This window comes from Acipenser ruthenus, chromosome 4 (assembly GCF_902713425.1).
Source record: "Acipenser ruthenus chromosome 4, fAciRut3.2 maternal haplotype, whole genome shotgun sequence".
In the NCBI taxonomy this organism is placed as follows: Eukaryota; Metazoa; Chordata; class Actinopteri; order Acipenseriformes; family Acipenseridae; genus Acipenser; species Acipenser ruthenus.
The window spans coordinates 103877003-103900392 of record NC_081192.1 but is presented as its reverse complement, the minus strand read 5'-3'; the positions used below and the strand labels follow the sequence as shown (position 1 = coordinate 103900392).

At 38.6% G+C, this 23390-nt stretch overlaps 1 protein-coding gene across 7 annotated transcripts in view; it reads left to right on the top strand.

Annotated features, from left to right (window-relative positions):
• Positions 1–23390, top strand: part of LOC117400399 (dnaJ homolog subfamily B member 6-like) — a 49142-nt gene that overhangs the window by 2557 nt on the left and 23195 nt on the right. For 2 of the 7 annotated variants that reach the window (XM_059023312.1, XM_034913750.2), the window contains exons 2-8: positions 9658–9752; positions 11577–11686; positions 12626–12688; positions 13226–13336; positions 15737–15874; positions 16322–16478; positions 18141–18211. In XM_059023312.1, the coding sequence (XP_058879295.1) occupies positions 9688–9752; positions 11577–11686; positions 12626–12688; positions 13226–13336; positions 15737–15874; positions 16322–16478; positions 18141–18211 (715 nt within the window). In that variant the 5' untranslated portion in view covers positions 9658–9687. Of the gene's footprint in view, positions 1–9657; positions 9753–11576; positions 11687–12625; positions 12689–13225; positions 13337–15736; positions 15875–16321; positions 16479–17636; positions 17686–17804; positions 17890–18140; positions 18918–23390 lie in introns of those variants that run through there. The other 5 variants (XM_059023313.1, XM_034913754.2, XM_059023314.1 and 2 more) reach the window with 5 other exon arrangements.

Here is a 23390-nt window from a genome sequence, read left to right as displayed (position 1 = left end):
ATTCAAGGTCTGGTACAGCTTTGGAAACAAACAAAAATCAGCTATTAACATCTTACAGGAGATGTCTAATATTTATCACCACAGGCTTTTTTGCCTTCCTAAGAAATAAAATAATTGGAATAATCAGAACTCTTCAGTACCGTCACAGGTCTGCATAGTATGTTTAAGGAAGGGTGTGTGGTCAGTTTATTTAATTTTGATTTTTTACACACAGTAAATTTGACCCCTATTGAATCAGACACTCTATATACTGGGAGGGTTGATATTACTTATTATAAGCTAGCCTGTGGCAATTTCGGTTTAATGTCGCTAGAAAGAAGAGATCATCCAACGCGAGCACGACATGTCATAGACGAAGGCATACATAAACCAGGCGGAAATGTATATGCAATGTACTTATACTAGAAACAACATTTCATCTGAAGTACATATGGAAATGTAGGCTGGTGTAAGCTGCATACAGTATGAATCCTGCTGGAATATTAAGTTGGTTTTGGTTGATCTTAATTAGGAAATCCAATAATGTAGTTCAAAGTGTCTGCTGTGCTAGAGCAGAGAACCTGTAGTCTATCAGACAAGCTTACAAATATTTAATTGCACAACACAGGGTTTTTGCGAGCTGGTTTGTTTGGTTTGAAATGAGCTTTGACTGTACAGTATGTACACTACTGTATTTAAGCAGGAAATAGAATCCTCTTGGTGTTACTCATTGTTGTGGCTCTCTCTCCATTCTATTCCAATCCGTGTTCCACTGGTTGTATAATTCCTCCTTTAAACAGCTGGATTTAATGAAACAATTAAAGACCAGGGTGGACCAGGCTCTGTTCTGCTCCATTCATTCATTCATACTCCATTAGTGTGTTCAGTGAGTGGATTATGGCGTTTTTAATTGAGGATTTTTGTCTTCTGTGTGCAAGTGCTTCCTAAAACTCACTTCCTGCTTCCTTTTTTGCCTGTCTAAAGATGCGTGAGTGGAGCGCTGCCATGAGTGACAAGCACTTAAGTTCTAGCGTGCACGTCAGAGAGGGTTGGTGTGCAAGTATTTGAAAGGGCTCGGGGTTGGGTTTGGATTTGTTTGGTCGGGTTCGGATCGGGTTTTAAATTTAGGCCTGAGCAGAGCTCTAATATAGACTACAGATGTCTGATCAATAGGGTCACTGAGACCAACCATTATTCCAGTAAATGTGTTAACCTACTGTACAGACCATCTGCTAGTTAGCAAGACCCATTTTATAACTAATCTTGGACTACCTGTTGTAGTGTTAATCTGAGTGCTAATGTGGGTCTGTGAAACCAGCAGTTAATATTTCTAAAAATCACTGTCACTTTATTTGATCCAATAGATAACCTGAAAAGAGTAAAGCATTTTAAAATTCTACAAACTAGCCTATGTACTGTAGACACCAAGTTGCTGGCCTGGTAAAAGCGGGGCCGCATGGTGGCTGTGCAGGGGGAGGCATGCAGTCGGGGCTGTGCAGGGGGAGGCATGCAGTCGGGGCTGTGCAGGGGGAGGCATGCAGTCGGGGCTGTGCAGGGGGAGGCATGCAGTCGGGGCTGTGCAGGGGGAGGCATGCAGTCGGTGCTGTGCAGAAAAAAGTAAAATTGAATAAAGATGATGTGGTTATTTTTGTTTTTAATAACCCACAGGAAACATGGGGGTTTTAACTTATTTAAAATGTTTTTGGCCAATTATTTAACACTAGAATCGTCATTCGTGTCAACTTGTGTTTTCGGATTTAAAATGTAAATTACTCTGCTTTGGTGAATGCCATACGGTTGTCCATTGTTGACTTTTCCTAAATATATGAAGTAAATACCCAGACGGCGGTTCTAGTGTTAATGCTTTTAATTTTATTTACAGTGATAGCAATTATTAGAATGCCATGAATTGAGGATAACTCACTTTCCTAGTAATTACTTTATTTTTTCACAAAGTTTTTGGTCAAGTTTCGAATGGCAGTCATTGTTTTGGGCTGGCAGCACAAAATATGGTTTGATTAGACCATTGCATAATAAATTTTGTTCTGATCTCCAACTGTAGAATCTGTCTTTGCCTAATTTGTTCATACATTTTACTTCGATGCAATCACCCATTTCAGTTGTTGCCATTCCTGTAATGGTTCCAGGATACGCCTCTCCATCATAGCATACAACACACCATTGGCCTACAAGATCATCAGCTAGCTCTTGAATGGGTGTGATTATGTCTGCCTCACCTTCATTTTCCACATGACTCAGCTGACTGAGTCATTTGAACTGTTACAGGTGAGTAACAGGTGCAAAGCTCAGGCATCTTGCAACAGCACAACAAAACTCTGGTTTATAACCCCTGCTTCACATGTGAAAATCGGATGCATTTGCATTGTACCTATCACAGGGTTAAGAGGACTCACAGGCATTTGTTCTTCAATTTTGCTAATGTCTTCTGTAGTGATGAGATCCATAGCAACACTTGTGCGTGGTCTAACTTTTTGATAAAGCTCCTTTTGCGTCTTCATTATCCTCTTTCTCTGCCACAATTCTGTCCTCTGTGGACTTGACTGTGCCTCCAACACTGTCACGGACATTTTCCACGAGCCACCTCCATGAAATTCTAGTACACTTCTACAAAGCCACAGAGGAAAGGCAAAGTCGAAAACAAGTAAAAGTTGCCTTTTGTTCTTGTACTGGGTAGTTGATCCATCACTCCAGAAATGTAGAGTTTTCACCTTGGGGAATTCTTTGTGCAACCATTTTAAGACTGGTGTCATATAAGCCCAGATGGCCAATTCACAATGACGAAGATATTCAGACACTGCAAAAGCATTTCTTAAACTGCTTATCTCCTACATAGACTACCACTGTATGGCATGACACCTGTTTGTGGGATGCGCCAAAATGAGCACCTTGAATCTGACTATTAGATTTGCAATTGTAATTTTCTGAGAAATCAACAAAAATTACAGCTCAGTTTACTTTCAGTTGTTTCCTCATTTGGAACTGATTGTGAATATTGAATGTGTGAGTACACATTTTCTGCTTCCTTATTTGTAGGACATATTACTACTTCCAGCTGCTGTAGCTTGCCTACTGGATAATCGGATCGCTTGGCTGTTAACATCAAGATTTGTATTCTGAAACTTTGATAAATGATATTGTAGTACGTTGTTGCAGTATAGAACCTATTAGAATGATCGCATCATTGACAGACATGACAAACTAAAGATCTTCCAATGCCATTTTTCAGCTTGTATTAGCTGTTTATAATGGACTTTGTTTTAGGGTGAAATGATTCATCACCATTGCGTGAATTATCGGATTAGAGGAGTGTATGGGGATGCATAATCAAAGCTTTGATGAGTAAATGTGACTTTATAATTGGGATGAATGTGAGCTCCACCCATTTAATGATCATTTTATTAGACATCAGACTGGAATACGTGACCTGCATATCCTGATACGCAGAGTGTTGTGATCTACTGTGCTTGGCACATGCTAGCTGTCTTTGACTACTTCTTCCTTGCAAACCCTGTGCCACACCCTGTACCTGTGCTACTGTATGATATCGAGCAAGAAGTGTCCACACTGGAGTCGTGCCTGTAGTATTTGAATTAGGAAAATAATTCACCATTCGAGTGCATTAAATAAATGCAATCATGGAAAATAAATAGAAACCTTTTTAAGGACTTAAACAATTAGACAACGTTGCAGACTATTTTGTATTACATCTGTATTGCAACACAAAAAGTACTCCTCACACAGACTGCTATTACAGCAGTCACTTTGAACAATGCGATCCCAATGTTCACACAGAGAAGATGTATGGTAGTGAAACCATGGGCATAGCAGTAATATAGAATCGATCAAGTTCAAAACTAAAAGTTATGAAACACGCCTATTTTTCAATACAATTAGATAAAACAATACTTAATCTTATGAAGATGAACGCAAACCAAATGGAAAAAGTATAAGCCTGTAGGTTTACGGTTTTGTGTTGTTCACCTTGGCTTGCGGTGTGCATAAGTTCATTTAAATTTAACCTAATTACATTTTAAAACAGTAAAAATGGAAATCAGAAAAAAAAATGGGAATCAGAACAAAATAACACAAATTCCATAGGATCCCAGTCTTAGTACTGTACATTATTTCAGTAAAGTGACTAACCTGTGTGATTAAGGCACCTCACGGCTCCATTCACGCCACAGTAAAACACTGTAACACATTGGAAAAGAAAAACATGTAGCTACTATTTATTTATTTATAAAAAGAACAGTGAATAAGATGTATGTTACAAAGTGTGCACACCTTTTTATTTTTCCATATTTTATTGTCTGTTCAACAGAACATCTGCAATTACAGAACAGCTTTTAATTATTCAAGCGAGCTGAACCGAGAAGCCGTGAAAGAGAGGGACGCTGGGAAATGAAGTCTTTATTTTTTCACGTGAATGCTCATGCGCCGTTGTGAAGGGGAGGGACGCTGGGAACTAGTATTGTATCAGACAACGGCTTCGATTTTTAATGAAAACAAAATAAAGGTTTTTGGTTCTGGACATGTGTTGTTTCCTGCCAACAGTATACAAGTGAATGAAACTAAAAATGTAATCTTGTCACTTTGTTTTAAGTTGTCTGTTACAGTTATACAGGTGTTGTGTATTTAATTAAAAATAAATAAAATAAAACCCAAACCACCCACACAATTCTGTACCAGGCTTAGCTTATCCTGTTTTGTTATTTTTATCTACTTGACGCTTCAGTGCTCTTTCCACTTTGTGGTGTCTGTACGGATTTGCTCTGACCTCCTTCTGCCCTCTCCCTTACCTTAACTGACAATTAACTGTAACAGACATCCTTTGTGCAGCCAAAATTAACACTCATATCCCACCTTGCCCAACACTCGTGTACACCACAATCAAACCATGTTCCCAGCAACACCTCAGAACTGAATTCCACGGCCCTCCCCTTTAATATCAACATATTAATGTCAGCAGCATATGTTGTGACCTTTTGGATAGGAATCTCTCCTTTTAAAAAGTACAGTACCTGGTCTCAATTGATACAAAAGATGCAAGCTTGAGAAAAGGTAGAAGTTCGGGATCCGTATCCTTATTACAGTACCATTGAAATGGAAGCAATAAGCCAATGTAGGTCTGAACAAACCCATTTTAGGAGAATAAAATGATGGGTGCAGCAGTCCCAGTGTTGACTTGAATAATTCTGTAAATAAAGAGCGTGACTCAGGAGGAAACAGAAACAGCATCAGATTAGTCTCTGGCCCACAACATCCCATCTACAGACTGCTCATGTTTAACAGATCTCCCTTTCCCATCGAATTCATGAAACACTGAGGCTAACTGATCCAACATCGACAAAGAACTTTATATTCTGTACATACCCAACAAGATTTCAGTGATGAGATTAAAGTAGCTTTTACAGGCTGACGAGTGCTTCTTAATAGTTATGCAACAAACAGACGTTCTAGAACAGAGCATGTACTGTACGTTTTGCAACAATTACAATTCTAGAACAGTGAAAAAAGACAAGCATGGAAAGTAAAATGAATCCTCAATCATTTTCTACATTTTCCTTGAAGATCGCTGTACAGTAATTGACATGAGTGTAAAGATGGTAACGTAAAAACCCCCATTGTAAGCCGAACATTACACAAGGCAATTAAAAAGATTAAAAATGTAAATCAATGACACCCTCTCGAAGCTGGTATTTTGTCTTTCAATGTAGCCAAATAATTGACAACACTTAATTTTCTCAATGACAGATGTAGGCGTGGGCTTTTGGGGGGAACTTCACATTTTCATTTGGAATGTTCAGGTCTGGAGGTTTCGCCAGCTCATGCAGTTAAACTTTGTAATTCACCTAAGAGTCCACCAAATAGGAACTATTAAGAATGAATATTCAAATTAGGGATGTAAATCTAGGTTTAATTGACTACACGTTTAAAACCATTGTTAATCCAGTCATTTAACCGTTTAAAACGGCCATAAATTTAATGTTTCACTCATTTCATAGTTTTATATTTTATCCATATTTCAAGTCATTTTAACCTTGGTTTGTTATTCAAAGCGTGTGCCATATAGATCCACTTAGACAAACAATGGTAAACTTAAAAGCATAAAAGAGGACTGTAAGTTAGCACTAAAATGTAATCTATTTTAATAGCATAAAAAAACACATTCATAGTCGATTTTACAATGTACCATTTCTCCAGAAGCTCCATAAAAAGCGTGTGTATCCAACATCGAAAGAACATTAAAAAAAAAAACTAAAAATATTCACACCCTCACGTGACCTGTTTTGACCAATCAGAATTGCGTATTTAAGTGTGAATATTACAGCATATTCCCATGGGTTGAAACTTTTTTCAAAAAGGGGCAAATCACTTGTAGATATCCATACGCCACTAGAATTTTGAAAAAAACAAAAATAAACGGTAGCCATATTTAAATGTATATTAATAAACATGACTAAGCACATTTAATATATAGTTTTGAAAAACATGACAAGGTATATCCATTTTGATCTTTTGGGAAACCAAACTCAATGAGATTTTGGATGAGTCTTTTTTGCTAAGCAGTCGAATTCTCATGAAGATTGCTCATCTGCATCTCAGCCATCTGCTTCTGACTGTACGAGTACTACAGTGACCGAAGCAGTAGTGCAGAAAAACGCAAACGAAAAATACCTTCTTATAATTTTGAATGGAAGATGAAGTATCCGTGGCCTGTTTATCGAGACGGCGAGATGTACTGTGTGAAGAGCTGCTGGGCAAAACAAATAAACAAAAAAAAGCATATACGCGCGGGTGTAGAGATTTTCAAGAATCTTCACTTAAAAGAAACAGACATGTGGGGCTCCCGAGTGGCGCATCCAGTAAATGCGCTCTATAGTCTGGACGTCGTGAGTTCGAGTCCAGGCTATTCCTTTGCCGACCGAGTACAGGAGCTTCCAGGGGGTGGCACTCAATTGGCCGAGCGTCGCCCCGGGGGGGGGGGAGGGTTAGGTCGGCCAAGGTGTCCTCGGCTCACCGCGCACCAGCAACCCCTGTAGTCTGACCGGGCGCCTGCGGGCTTGTCTGTAAGCTGCCCAAGAGCTGCGCTGTCCTCCGACGCTGTAGCTCTTGGGTGGCTGCATGGTGAGTCCGCAGTGTGAAAAAAAGTGGTCGGCTGACAGCACACGCTTCAGAGGACGGTGTGTGTTCGTCTTCGACCTCCCGAGTCAGTGCAGGGGTGGTAGCGGTGAGCTGAGCTTAATAAAATAATTGGCGATTCCAAATTGGGAGAAAATAATAAAAATAATTGGCAACGACTACATTTATTAAAAAAAAAAGACATGGAGATGCAGTTATTGGAATGCAGAGAAATATGAAAACACACGTAGATGAAGGCAACAAACTGTTAGTATATAAAAAAAGTGTCTGTTTATACTGTATGTATGTCTGTATATGCCATATCTCTTATATGTACGTAAGAGATAAGGCATAGAGTTTAAACATTCATAAAAATGTGTGAAAATGCACATTCCTGGAGTGTATTAGCCTTTGTGTTTTAAAATGTAGTATTTGATGGATAAGACTAAACATTTTGGACATGTGCGTTTCAGGAATGCATGAACAGAAAAGCTAGCACGACCTGTGTGTGTGTGTGTGTGTGTGTGTGTGTTATAGATAGATAGATATAGATAAAAAAATTACCAAATTGTTTTGAATTTGTAGACCCAAGTCCTTTCGTCCCCATTACCTATCCAAGACAGCATTACTGCACATTATGTTGAGTGGCCAAGTATATGCTGAGGGGCTATTTAAGGCAATGACGGTAGGTAGTTTAAGCTTGGATGAGTGCAGAGCCAAGATAACACTAACTTTGTAACGGCCGTGGATCACACAGTGCTGGCACTGCTCTTGTTTACTGCTGTAACCGGCACATACTGTGAAAAGCATTATGATGATATCGATTGGTCCATGTGAAACACCCTTGTTTAAATATAGATGTTCAACACGGTCCAGTAACTGCTATTCTAAAACAGCAATTCTTTAGGTCAGCTAGGTTCCTGAGTTATGACCACCTAAAAAATATGCAAATTGTCAAGAGTTTGTTTGTTCGTCAGATTAAAAAATGGGTATGTTTGGATTGTGGGTGTTTTATGAGCTATGCAAAATGGGTATGTATGGATTGTGGGTGTTTTATGAGCTATGCAAAATGGGTATGTTTGGATTGTGGGCATTATGAGCTATGCAAAATGGATATGTTTGGATTGTGGGCATTATGAGCTATGCAAAATGGGTATGTTTGGATTGTGGGCATTATGAGCTATGCAAAATGGGTATGTCAATTGGTTAAAGATGCAGTCGAGAGCCATATGAAGGGGCTAGATATGTTTTGAGGATGAGCGTGATGTAAAGTTAGCGGCAGTACCAGTACATGGAGGCCTACAAGTAAAGTTCTCTAGCTAGATACAGTACTGCAGTCTCTTGTCTGTATCACTAATGAAAACATTAGTCTTCACCTACAGCAAATTGTCATTCTAGTAGAGTTTTACGAATTTGTGTAAAGGTTAGAATTCCTTTTTTGGAGCATATTATTAAAACCAGTTTAATTAAACTGTCTTTAAGAAAATGTTCTCTCAAGGCATTGGGTGATGTGGTTTTAAGCCGTTCTTCCCAAACCTCAAGTAGATTTTAAACTCTATGGAAACAAGTCAGTGCTGGCAGGAATGGAGCTGGAAGCACTTCAGAAGCGCTGGTATCACAATTCCAGCAATATTACTGCATTGCCTATGCAAATTTCTGTCATGGGAAGTTTAAAGGTAATTGTATTAACCCTTTACTGCCCAGGGTATGTTTCCAAAGGTTCTAAAGGGTTTTTCTTATTTGAGGAAGTTATGCAAGTAGTGGTTTTTTATTTCTTGATGTTACTGTTTTTGTTGATCTTAAGTTCTATTCACTTTTGACACAAAATAAATCCATTGGATGGAAAAATGTTTTGTGTTCATGGGACGCAAAGAATAGGAAAGGGACGCAGACATGTATATCGTTGTAATCTGTTACACTGCAGCAAAATGATCGCAAAATACTTCTGTTTAAAAAAAAAAAAAAAAAAAAGTTTGAGTAGAACAGCCTTGATTTAAGGTACACTCCAGTCCTGTAGGTGGCAGCAGTAAGCCTCATATTTGGCTTGCGCAGCAGTATTAAAAAGGATATTTACTTCTAGATGTTTCTGGCGCAAGACCAGTGTCTGACAATAAGGCGAAGCAGTTGTCAATCGGAAGTTTTTAATGTGCTGTTATTGGAATGCAGAAAAATTTGAAAACACACGTAGATGAAGGCAACAAACTGCTCAGAATCCCGTCTCGTTGTCATGTGAATGGTCTACTTCTAGTATATACTAGCATAAAGAAAAGTGTGTCTGTGTTCATATATATCTATACACAGACAGATTGTTTAAACTCTATGCTATCACAGTTTAAACATTCATGAAAATGAACCAAAATGCACATCCCTGGGGTTTATTAGCCTTTGTGTTAACAACTGATTGTTTAGTATCTGATGAATGGGATGCAAAATTTTGGGGATGTACGCTTCAGGAACGCATGAACAGAAAATCTAGGGCGACCTCTGATTTATTTATTTTATATATATATAATGTAAAATCTATTTCTTTTGCAGATTCTTTGGCACTGAGGTAGACAGCAGAAGATGATGGACTACTACCAAACTCTTGGAGTACAAAGAAATGCAACACAAGAAGACATTAAAAAATCGTAGGTAATGGTTCCCCTAAAGGGAATCTATTTTTAAAAAGTTAACAACGGTATCATTCCAAGTGCTGGCCGTGTACCGAGCGGTCAACCCTAATACAGTTGATTTTACATGGCAGATTGAACTGCAGCTGAACAAAGAGAACAGTCCTTATGTTAATCTTGGGACTTGGTGATTTTTAAAACTGAAATCTCACTTCTGCCAAGGGCAATAACCATTACCCACGAAGACAGTTTGCATCTTTATTCATTCATTCATTCATTCATTCATTCATTTATTCTCTCCCCAAAAATCATTACTTTGGTTTTGTCGACACCTTAAACTGCATTTCTGACTGAACAAAACATCCTGTTGTTTGCACATTTTATGCTGAACTGTGAATGTCACACAGCATTTCAAGAATCTCACGAGCAAGGGAAGCATCCTTCAACTCACGCTGGCTTTCAGGATCAGAGCAAAAGAACACATTTCCTACAGTATTGACGGTTTCAAGTTACTTTAGTACTTTTCTAAATATTTAAGATGACTACTGGGATTTTGGAATTGCTTTGGAATGTCTTTGAAGCAGACCAGTAAAGTTGTGTTGGTATTGCATGTGAAATGCATGGCTTTCTCCTGTTTGATACATTATATCGGTTTGTACTGTACGTGTTTCGGTGAATTAAACTGCAAAGTAGCCTCTGGCTGACTATTATCTTTGTTTGAATGTCCGTAGCACATGGGCTGTTTATTTATTATAGATGCATTTATTGTAATCTTTATAAATGAAAGCAGTGAAGTTCTGAAATGTTTTTGTTTTATTGAAAAATCCTTTAATTTGTCCATGTTAATTAGTTAAGTTCAGGGTACTTTCTAGTTGCCGCATTAGGGAATTGAAGGCTAGCTAGCTGGTGTGGTAATTGCCTTTCACCACTAATCTGCTGAGGCTGCATATAAACTTCTCCAGCAGACTGCGTTCAATTCAGTTTAAAGCCCCAGTGCCCCACACTCATGTTCAAATTTACACTGAAATATATTGTCTTGAGTGCAAACTAACCAAGCTGCTGGTAAACTAAAGCAATGCATCAATGACTTGAACAGATGAACATGCAATGTGTTAAAGCCTATCCTTTGAGGATCTCCCAGTGATGAGCAGTTTACTTGCCTAGTTCGCATTGATTTGAACTCCTGCCACTGTACTGTAATGCTCTTGTGACTTGGGTCATTCATGGTTCAGAGAATAAAGAAAATAAATTCTGCACTGCAGTGATGCTAGACTTTAAGTATAATATTTTGTTCTGACCAAAGCTAAAACTTACTGCATTGATTTATTATGTACATAATCCAGTCTTAATCTCTCAGGTCCCATCCCTCTTCTCCCAGTTGGTCAGCAGGTATTATCTGCAGGTTTCACTGTTCCCAGTTTCAATAATACAGGATGGCACAGATGACACAAACTATCTGTCCAGCACATAAAGCATGGGGGCCTTTATTATTTGGGGACCTCATCCAATTGTGATCTGCTCATTCAGTTGTTTTTTTTTAAACATTTTATGAAAGTCAGTACAGTATTTAACAGAAGTGTCTGTATTTAACATCTCCTATTACAGCACATAGGGCCTTTTTTTCCCCCCATTCTGAAATGCACTAGCCTTCCGGTTACAGTATTAAGCTCTTTGGTGACACTGTGTGTAATGGCACTAGGCGATTTTTGGAGAGCTACCAGTATTTTGTAAATTAGATTGCAAATATTGAGGGGCCCCTTTCCATAATCTTGGACCGGCACAAACTGACACATACTGGTTGAATGCAGCTCTGATACAATTTTTGTTGGATCTCAATTTCAGATACAGAAAGTTGGCACTGAAATGGCACCCTGATAAGAACCCGGACAACAAGGACGATGCAGAGAGGAAATTTAAAGAACTGTCGGAGGCATATGAAGTTCTATCGGATGGTACGTGACACCGAGTTCAAACACTTGCATGCTTAAGGGAGAGTCCTTGATACAATGAAAGGTTATAATTTAGGCTACCGTTGTGCCACTATCTATATGCAGCTGCTGGCATTGTTTCCATATTTTACAGAAATTAATTTTATGCTGAATTTGCTTATTCTTTATTACAGGGTTTGACTGATACTTGAGCATTTTAAGTAGCATATGCCTATAAATCCCAGTCTACTGCAGTAACATGGGCTTTACTAGTGTTATAGGTTTAAGATAGTTAATGTTTCTCACTAACTAATGAAATTAAAAAGGTTGCTGAGAAAGTCCACAAGACATTGTAGTGACCATCTTTTGAATAAAAAAAAAAACTGGAGGGTGGGGGGTGGAGAATCATTAGTATTTCTGGATAATGGCTCAGTAGTACAGGACTTGGCATAGGTACTTCTAGGTATTATCACACCCTGAACTGGGAGCGCTGCCAAGTGTACAAGATCAACGTAAACTACCAAGTTTTTAGTCCCCTTGTAGCTGAAATATTCTTAGTTTAGTAGTGTTTTTTAAGCATTCGCTGTATGCCCTTCTGGGTTTATAGATGGATTATCTGCAATATCAGTTAGCCAGGATGTTTCATTTATAATGTAGTTAAGTCGAATGCTCATTGAGATCCTTGATGTAAGTTCTCTCTTATAAGTTACACTAAATGATGTCTTTGTTCTTGCTTATCACACAAGGGTTGCAGCACAAGACATAATACTTTGGAGCGCTTGATTAAAAAGGGGTCTGTTGCTTCATTGCCCTTCTGTCAGCATGTGCAGTTAGAAAAGTAAACTCTTACAGATGTCCAAACTGCATTTCACTAATCTTGAAGCAGGAGTACCTGATGTTTTTTTAATATAGTATGTGAGTTAACCCGTCGTTCTTTACACTTGTTTTTCCTTTCACTTGCAGCCAATAAACGTGATGTTTACGACAGGTATGGTAAAGAAGGCTTGATTGGAGGAGGCGGCGGAGGTACGAGTAATAAAATGTCAACTCATTTGCATGGTGGGATTAATACTAGTTTAAACTCATTGCATTTTTGTTTGCTTATAAAACACTGGGCTGAGAATTCCTCTGAATGCAAACTTATAAAATGAAACACTTTTTATTGCCATTTAGAATTGTACTTTAAGTGTTGAATGTTATTGCCTTTTCCTATAGTCTGTTTCAGTCTATTTACAGGATCAGTTTGTTGTTTAGGTGATCTGTTTTGGTTAGCAGCTCTGCTGAAGGAACATGCCTAATTCTATATTGCAGACCTTATTAAAAAAAAAAAAAAAAAAATACTCCAATAGATCCACATCCTAGAGCTCCCATAGAGAAACTAAATCAAAAGAAAATCCTTGTAATAGGAGGTACTGTTACTGCTGTAGTCGCTTGTGCTTTAACAGGGTATGCAGTTTTATTTGCACTCCCTTTGAGCCGTTACAGGATAACACCTTCAACATTTCAGTGTGATCTAATTATAATTTGTGTTTAAAACTCACAAAGGGTGTCCCTTTTCTTTAGGTGGAGGACACTATAACAACGGCGGCTTCGGGTATGGATTTTCATTCCGCAACCCAGAAGATGTGTTCAGGGAATTCTTTGGAGGAGGAGATCCTTTTGCAGATTTCTTTGGTGGGTGACATTCTGTTCTGCTGTATATGAGTATGGATCTGGGGATGCACTTTCTCCCAGCTTCAGGGAGCACTGGCAAGCTCTTCTAGTATGCGAATAGGACACTATGGTTGTATATTACGCTGCCGAAGTAAAGATGCAGCATGGCCCGTGTATTTTGCCTTGCGAAACGTACCATTTTAGTTTTCATCATTCCCTTAGGTTTGTTGTACCATTTAGTTATGACCTGTGATTCAGCATTTTTTTTTTGGTGTGTGTTCTGTCTGACCCAGCAGACAATACAGAATCTTTATGCGGAACCAAATAACTGGTGAGCACAGTTCCAACACTGTATTGACTGGTCTTTTAATCTTCAAACAGTCCTGTGCCTCTTTTAAATGGGTCCTGTTTTAATAATGGTTTTGTGTTGCTCAAGTGCTCCAGCACTGTATACAAGTCGTGGTCTTCCCAATCTTGTGACTGCAGCCAATGCAGTTTGCATTATCGTCAGTTTAGAAAATTTTAAAACCGAGTGTGAACTCTATAGAGTTTAAGAAGTTGCCTTGCCAAAACTTTGAAAAAAACATGTATGAATTATAGAATTGAATCTTAACATGCTAAAATTATGCATGCAGTGACTGAAGGGCTTCTCATGTTTTATGTGGTGGGCTGAGAGTAAATTACTACATATGAAGTAGTTTATGAATGTGTCAATCACACACATGGACTGTGCTTTTACAAAGCAAGTACAAAGGAACAAATATTACACTAGGAAGTTGATTAAAAGTTCTAAAATGCAGTACTAAAAAGGTGCTCTGCACCGCTGGTGATGTTTATGGCAGTGCTGCTGGCCACTGACTGCAGTACATTACTTTCCTGTTGCTATGATGCTGTGGGATGCTAAATGAAAACACATTTCAGTGCGAGTTACTGATACCACTGAGCTGGCAAAAGCATGTTTATCATTTGCCAAGCCCAGTTCATGTGCCCGCGGTTAACCCTTTGCGGTCCATTGTTGGACTGGGTCCGACATTGCAATTATTCCTCACAGGTCCTTTGTCGGACTGGGTCCGACATCATTATAGCAACGCAATAAACGGGTGTTTAGTCGTTTTTTCTCCGGAAAAAGCCGAGAAAACCATTCAATTGCCGAGTGGGAGCGACAGGAGCCGAGACAAGTCGGGGAAAAAAAAAAAAAAAAAAGGCGTATCTCCATGAATAGTCATACATGGTATCAGGTATCAGATAACGGGGCGTTCATAGTAAACAAGCTGGCTGAGTGCGTCAGCGCACAGAGACTATCATGGACATTTGCAGAGCTTTTTTCAGATGTTATAGTAATAAAATAATGACTTGGATCGCATTATTGAGGAGTTTGGTGATAAAACGAGTGATCCGGAGATGATCGATCGGTATGTACGACTATTATTATTATTATTATTATTATTATTATTATTATTATTATTATTTATTTCTTACATAGGTGAACGCTATAGCAAACGAAAGGGTGGGGCGGGGCTAGAGATGCCTAGTGAGTGCTTTGTTGATATGCAGGGCCATTTAAACCCGTTTGACTGTGAAAAAAAATACTTTTAAACAGTGCGTATAAAATTAACTGCGCGTGTGAAAATTAATTAGACCTGGCGTGCCTGACGCGCAATTAATAAATGGACTGCAAAGGGTTAACCTAGTTGGTCAACCAGCAGAGAGCCCATCTCCAATAATTAGACTTAATGGTCTTTCTTCAGCTGATCTTAATGGCAGCAGATCTCAATACCAGTACTGTTTTAGATTGGTGGTTTTCCAGGTAGAGCCTACATGTAGACAGCAAATGACCATGGTAATGTTGCTTCTGCATTTGAAATTGCCCCGCATTCTGAAGATTTGAAGGATGAAGGGTCTGTAACCCAAAACGTATGTGGTTCCTGTGTGGCTGATTGTAAAGGCCAGCTTCTTGATACAGTGCCAAACCAGTACTAACTATAGATGAAGGCTAAATCTGTATACAGGCTGTACAAAACCCCTGGTCTTGGCTTTCTTGAAGCTATTCCCCTGGATGCAAGTTCAAAACTAATGCTGGTATTGAGTCAACACCCAAGTGTCAGTGCTTCCTCGACTTGAAAATGCTCATCCATCATACTAGAAGGGACCATTGACACTTGAGTGTTGAATACTTTCATATGGCTTCCAGGTCATTACTTTCATATGGCTTTTATCAACCAGACCCCCTAGTCCTGCTGTGCTCAGGAAGTTTAGGACTGCGGTCAAATGAGCCTTTGCCATCCACCATGATCTGCTGACTGAGTTTTTCTTAAATGACTCAGTATTTTTCTGGAAATCGCCTAATCTCTTGTTGAATTCTTTTGAAAAGTACCAATGAGAGGTTGTAACAAACATGTTCTACTTCAATCTGAACTACAGCAGATGATCCTTTTGATGACTTCTTTGGAAACCGAAGAGGCAGTCGTGGTGTGAGCAGGAGCCGTGCAGGGGGCCCATTCTTCCATGGATTCGGTGGCTTCCCTCCCTTCGGTGCAGGGTTTTCTGGGTTCGATCCAGGTATTATGTACATCCGGTTATGTGGCATATGGAAAACCAGGCTGTCGGCTGGTTTCGTAGACCCTGATTAGCAGTAATCTTGGGCTACCCAGCATTACTTTGGGTAAGGTTGTCCAAAATGAGATTCTGTGAAGCCAGCCATTACACTTACCTTTGATAATTCCATTATCATGGTACCTGGTTCAGTAACATACTTAAATAACACTTTTGTTTAGGGATCTGTTATAAGATTATAAATAATCTATAAACATGTTAATTATGCTATTAACAGTAAAATATGATAAGGAATAATAAGACTATTATACACTTTTGCTATTTGTTTTTTGCTGTTTTACAATCGCTTATAACGGATCCCTGAACTAGTGTTACCCGTACTTGTACATTCTGCTGGTAACGTGAGTCCTGTTGTGTTTCTTTTTTTTTTTTTTGTTCCTCTCTCTCAATTAGGCTTTACTTCATTCGGGCAAATGGGCGGCGGTGGATTTGCGTCGTTTTCTTCCACTTCATTTGGAGGAGGAGGAGGAGGTGTAGGCGGCATGGGTAACTTCCGATCTGTTTCGTCATCCACCAAAATAATTAACGGCAGAAAAATTACCACAAAAAGGTGCGTGTTTCTAATCTTAAACCAGTTAAACTGGCAACTGTGACTTGAGGAGGTTTCTATATTGGAGTCATGTGACTTGTTCTGGTTTCCGAGTGATACTCAACGGTTCAAGATGGCTTCATACTCGGTACACAGACACGCTTGTTCTCTGATTTTTGAAGTTTTATCCTGTGTGTCGTACTCTTTTTCCCAGCTTCCCCTGCCATGGCCTGTCACTTGTCGCATGGCTTTAACCATATTATTGATAGTGTCTTTACAAAATCCATTACAGGTAGTGTCCAGTGGAAATTAACCTTTTTCACTGCCACTTTGCTTCGCAGCTCAGTGAATTGAATATACATCAGACATATTTCATACTGTAATATAATTTGCGCTAATGTGTTGATTTTCATTTATTTTATTAAACTTCAGTTATTTAGTTCGTATAGTAACGGAGCCAGTGAGTTATTAGAGGGAAATATGGTAAAATAAAGGAGCATGTATGTTTACATTTGATTTTACATACAAAGAAATCTGCCAATTTTTATAAGTTGGGAAATATCCTAAATAATTTGTTTCTGATATAATATTCTAATCAAAAGGTGTCAATGGGCCTGTAGAAACTGAAATCCTGATCATGAATGCTGATTGGAAATGTCCTCCAGATTTTCTAAATGCGTTTCATACAGAGCTGTCTCTTTGCATGAAAATGCTACAGACTAGTGCTTCCAAAAAGACATGTGACATATGAGTTGAGCTGTGTGATCCTTGCCAAATTGAGTACAGTCATAAGAATATCCTGTCTTGTATAACATGCAATTCAGGGATTGAAATCCGATTCCTTTTGCATAGCGGTTGCACCCATCCCAGGTTTTAATACAGGCTTCATTAGCCACAGTGTGTATGTAACAAGCTCAGGTGTGTCATATTAAACTCATAGGCATGGATTAAACTGCTATGCATTTGTTTTCTTTCCATCCCTGCACCTCTTCTATACTACCCGGTCACAATCTGCATTGTAAACTATATATAGAATACATAATATGTAGAATACTGTTAACCAGCTGTATAATGCAACGCTCGTCTAACACACATGAATGATTTCAATATGTAGAAAAGGGTATGCACTGTAAGCTTAATGACTAGTATAAAATGTTTCTTTTAACCTGTTTCTTTCAGAATCCTAGAGAATGGCCAGGAGTGAGTCGAGGTTGTAATCTTAATGAGTAGTATAAAATGTTTCTTTTAACCTGTTTCTTTCAGAATCCTAGAGAATGGCCAGGAGTGAGTCGAGGTTGTAATCTTAATGAGTAGTATAAAATGTTTCTTTTAACCTGTTTCTTTCAGAATCCTAGAGAATGGCCAGGAGCGAGTCGAGGTTGTAATCTTAATGACTAGTATAAAATGTTTCTTTTAACCTGTTTCTTTCAGAATCCTAGAGAATGGCCAGGAGCGAGTCGAGGTTGTAATCTTAATGACTAGTATAAAATGTTTCTTTTAACCTGTTTCTTTCAGAATCCTAGAGAATGGCCAGGAGCGAGTCGAGGTTGTAATCTTAATGAGTAGTATAAAATGTTTCTTTTAACCTGTTTCTTTCAGAATCCTAGAGAATGGCCAGGAGCGAGTCGAGGTTGTAATCTTAATGACTAGTATAAAATGTTTCTTTTAACCTGTTTCTTTCAGAATCCTAGAGAATGGCCAGGAGCGAGTCGAGGTTGAGGAAGATGGGCAGTTAAGATCTCTCACTATAAATGGTAAGGAGCAGCTCCTACGGTTGGATAACAAGTAGCTCCACACAGCCCGTTTGAGTCAAAGCGAATGCTTCAACAATGTTCACCTTTTCTGTTTTAATATAAGGAGGTTGTTTTGGAAGATGCCTTGAACGGACTGTATTTCCACAATTTACCCAATGTATTTCTGAATTGGAGCCTGTGAGATGTTGCGTTTTATTCAAGTTTGCTTTTGTTGGGACCATATTCTACTTGTAGGACCATAATATTCCTGTTTGTTTGTTCATTTGATGTATTTTTTCTTTTTTTTTTCTGTAAGCACTTTGCTGTGTTGCATTTCTTTCCTTAGGTGAAGCACGATTTTTTTTTTTTGCCTTTTCAGACTAGAAAATTGAACCCTGCTTTAATATTAAACTGTTTTACAACTTTCTAACTTGTCTTTTTTGTACATGCTATTAATAATGATGTAAAATTAATAGTATTAATATGCATTTTTGTTTAAGCAAGCCAGCGGTGATTCATTTCTGCATGAATGCCAATACTAAACGCTGTTAAATTTTTTTAATGTTGCTGTTGCATAACCAGGCTTAATGCAGGTAATGAACATATTAAATACAATTAAAAAAAAAAAAAAAAAAACACACACAAGGTTTTTTTTTTTCTGTAATTTGCAAAACAAGTAATTTGGAATCAATAAATTGTTTGTTCCATCCTTCTAGGGATGTTGTAATTGTGGAGTCTGTGTGATGATTTAGAAGTACCATGATGCTAGCATTTGATGTCTAGTACCCTGCTCAAGGTGCACAATAACACACATAGCCAATCGGAGCTGCAGAAAGTAGCAGAGGAGAGAGGATCAGCTTGGAGGGGAAGCGAAAGGTGCTGGGGGGGGAGTGTGATCAACTCGCAATTGAGTCAAAGCAATGCAGGCAACAGAGAAAGGGAAGCTATATCATGGTCCAACCAGGAGGGTTTGCAACAGAAAGAATGTAGAATGAACGACTCAAGGACTCGATCCTAAATGAGTGCACCATTCAAGTTAGGTTATTATTTTTATTAATAACTGCTAGGCCAGCCTTTTTAAAGCACTTTCTGATCACGTCTCACGTTTGTGCTTCAGCGTATATGCTGCTGTCGACTCCGCATTCACGTTTTTCATGCATTCATTCTCATATCAAAAATGTCTGCTTAATGGAATTCAACATGCATTATTGGACTAAATGTAGTGTGTGGCGCTTTACTAACTGTAAACACATTAGATTGGGTGGTCCCAACTGTAAGATTGCTATTACTGCGTTTTTAAAGACCTACAAAAAAAACCTTATTTTTAAAACCCTGTTTTAAATAATTATCTGGAGCTGGAGCACTTTCAGAAAAGGAGGGGGTGACAAAAATGGGCCTAGATCATTATTTTTGGTGTCTGTTTGATCCTCAGATTTTTTATTTGTTTATTATTCCAAAATGCACATTTCTCTTTTGTTGGCTAATGACAGGTGTACCCCAGTTAATATGTTTAAAGATGTAAATCAGTACCTTGTACATACTGTATAATTAATAATGAGTTAAAGTATGTCCTTAATGTACCACACAGCAAGAAAACAGTTGCAGCCCAATGCCAGTCAATTCTGTCCCTCTGGGGATATAACCAATGAAGTTATCACAGTGCTACTGTATTTAAAGTACATCCAACTGTATCATAGCAGCCTAGGTTCAGGGGTGCATCTCTTTTTTTGTTAATGCAGGTCAATAATGTTGATGTCACCTTCTGACATCACAGTTCTCTAGGGGTGACGGGATGATGATGTAATTCTACACAATCCCTTACAGTGATGACAGTTTACATTAGATAAAGTGCTTTTAAAATGGTTGGTGTGTAGAAACTGGCAGTTCCTCATTCAGGAAGACACCCTGGAAGTCTCAGAGTACTTCAGGAGGAAAAATGCCATGCTCTCCAGACTTTAGCATGTTTTTACATGAAGGAAATTAGCACCTGAGGTAGTTGTTACCAAGCCAGAAAAAGAAAAAAAAAACTGAGCATTTAATTAAGAAGCTTGTACAGCAGGTAGTCTTCAGTTATTTCTTCTTCATTATTGTCGTCTATAGAAATGAGGCACAGTATACTGAAACGATGCAGTCCATTCATCATTTACACTGTTTCAGAAGCCATGACTGTGTGAAATGTTTGACTTTAAAATCTGTGTCAAAAAATACTAGGGCATGCCTGTGTTTTCAATATCCTCATAATAGGAGACTAGGTGCACACATGGTTCTTGTTGCATTTGAAGTAAATCTGTGAAAGAGAAATGCGTCCGTCTTCTGTTCTCTTAATATAGGAGTGGAACCGTTGATACAATTTGGTTAGTATTTTGTATAAACAAACAGGTCTCAACTTGGTTCCTATTCATTTCCAAGGAGAACGGGTAACCTTTCTTAAGGCACAGTACAGATGCTTTGACAGTGTTATGTGTGTAAGATAATGGTTGTAGATCCAGCGATACATTTCTCTAGTTGTTGAATTGTAATTGAAAAGAATTGGATGGAGTGAAAAGATTTAAAATTTCACCCACTAGGCTGTTCTCCAGAATCGTACTGGTACATTTGCAAATATATAAAGTGTTGATAAGCAGTCACAGAATATTAAATGAGCTTTGAACTAGGCTGAATGTTGTGAAATCCAACCTGAAAGGAATACATGGCCTTGCCCTGAAGTCCTTTTGAAAGCAGTTTTCAAGCAGGTACTGCATTCCTTGCTATTGCCACAGGGATAAATTCCAAGTACATAAAAATGATTTATTGCGGTAGGACATTTTATTAGTGTTTCAAAGTGTATTCAAGTAAAACAAATAATACTTGCGCTTGTGTAATATACACAATAGCAGCAGTCACACACCCAGTGTTTAATTTTCAGACTGGTTTCAGACTTGGAAGGTCATTTTGTTTAAATGGGTCTCCCGTAATGTAAAATTGCTTTCGGTACAAACACAGTGCAGTGTCCTTATTACTTCCACAACTCATTACTGTTAATGCAAAATCCTCTGCTTGAGCGTCAGTCTTTTACTTTTAGCAGGGGTTCACATAACTGGTACGTATGCGAACCAATAAAGAAAAATGCAGACTTCCATATTTTTCTTTAAGGTACAAAGACGTACCGTATGTCAGTATATTTAACAGGAACGCATTTTTCATAAAAGCAGCGAGGGTGCTCGCGCTTGCAAGATGAGCCATACCTGCCTGGAGAATCCGGGTCTGTCAATGATCTCTGGGAGAGTTCCAATTTAACTACAGGCCCTCCCTGCTAGCGCTATCATTGGCTGCTTCAAGTTATTACAAAATGGAGAGTGATAGATGGAACAATGGTGGAACCACGCCAGTTATTTTAATCAGCACTTGAAACAACCAATGGTAGCAGGGATCTCTAAGCCGTCCATTCAGAGAAGAGGGATGTAGTTATGGGGAGTGGCATTAAGGAACTGACCGGGGTTAGAGGAGGTGTCGATTTTTGAAAGCTGCTGCATTTAAATGTGAGTTTAAAAAAATGTATTTACTTAACCATTTTAGTTAAAATTAATGTTTTTTTTTACGTCCTCAGTTATATCCTTATATAAATACTGTTGTTGTCGTCGAGCTAACATGTTTAACAACACTAATAAAGTGTCAAAGTGTTTGGGTTTTTGCTTTCAAATCCCCAGGGTGGCAATATTGGCGCAGGATAGTGAAATAAACAGAGAATGTGTGATGATTTGTTAAACATTGTAATGTATTAACCAGAAGTCTGGACTCCTACTTAAACATTCATAAAATATTGCTGTGGTCTGTGACACTGTCATCCTAGCTGCTTGAGCTGCCTGAGGAGGAGGTGGAGCTAGACAGCGACTTGGATGATGACTCCTCATTTTTGGTGCCTACCGAACCATTTGTGCTGGTTCTCCCTTGAGAACCTAATGTTAAGTCATGTGAACCCCTGACTATAAGCTGAGCATGGTGTGGTGGAGGAGTTTAATACCTTTATTAACCATATTGATCCTCTTACAGTACGTATTGAATATGCACTAGTATCTTCCAGCTGCTGCATTTTGAAAAAGAATAACTGGTTATAAAAAAAAAAAATCATACCAATATAGAAGAAAATACTACATGGCCCTACATGGTTATTATGGGTATTATTCCTGACAAGTGGCGCAATATAGGCAGAAGCGTTAGCACACTCTAGGAGGCAGGAAACAGCTGTGATATGTGCCCCCTGCTTGCATCTCCCTGTGACTGATTCAGTATGGTGGCCGGAGCTGCTAGAAAATGAGCTTGTTCCTGGAGTTTCTCATTTAATTGCTTAATTTTCTTCACATAAGGTTGCCTGCTCCAGAGCTCCTGTGCAAGTCTCTGAGCTGGGATTACGCTGCCAGTGAAGGCTTTTTTGTGTGTGTATATACAGTCACCTCCAAAATTATTGGCACCCTTGATAAAGTTGAGCAAAAAAGGCTTTATAAAATAAACAACACAGGTAATGAGCTATATTTTATGCTCAAATATAAGGGAAAACCATATTCTGTTATTCTAATACAATTGCTCAGAGAAAAAGTTTTTGATTAAGTAATAACATTTTTTCTCAAAAAAGATTGGTGTTAGAATTTTTGGCACCCCTAAAGATTCTTATAAATAAAATCAAACAAAATTAAATCTGCATTAACATTCTACTTCTTTAAGTTCATCGCAGTCTTAAGGAACTGTATTGTGGCCTTCCATGGCTTCCTGTTTCACTGGGATATAAAAATGAGGTAACATGCTTATGAAATCCATTTGTCATCCATCACCATGGGGAAAAGCAAAGAACTCAGGAATGAAAAGAGACAAATGGTTGATGACCTTCATAAATCAGGCAATGGGTACAAAACAATAGCTAAATAACTAAATATACCACTTACCACTATTAGGGCAATAATCAAGAAGTTCAAAACCACTGGAACAGTGGTAAACTTGCCCCCACGCACAGTGAGGCAGATGGTTCGGGAGGCAAAGGGAAATCCAAGGGCCACAGTTGGAGTATTACAGAACTCGGTTGCATCTTGGTCTCACCAAGTCTCCAAATCTACAATTAGACGCCACCTCCATGCCAATAGGCTATTTGGAAGGGTTGCCAGAAAAAAGTCTTTATTGAGAGCAACCAACAAACGTAAGCGCCTGGAGTTTGCTAAACGGCATTGGCACT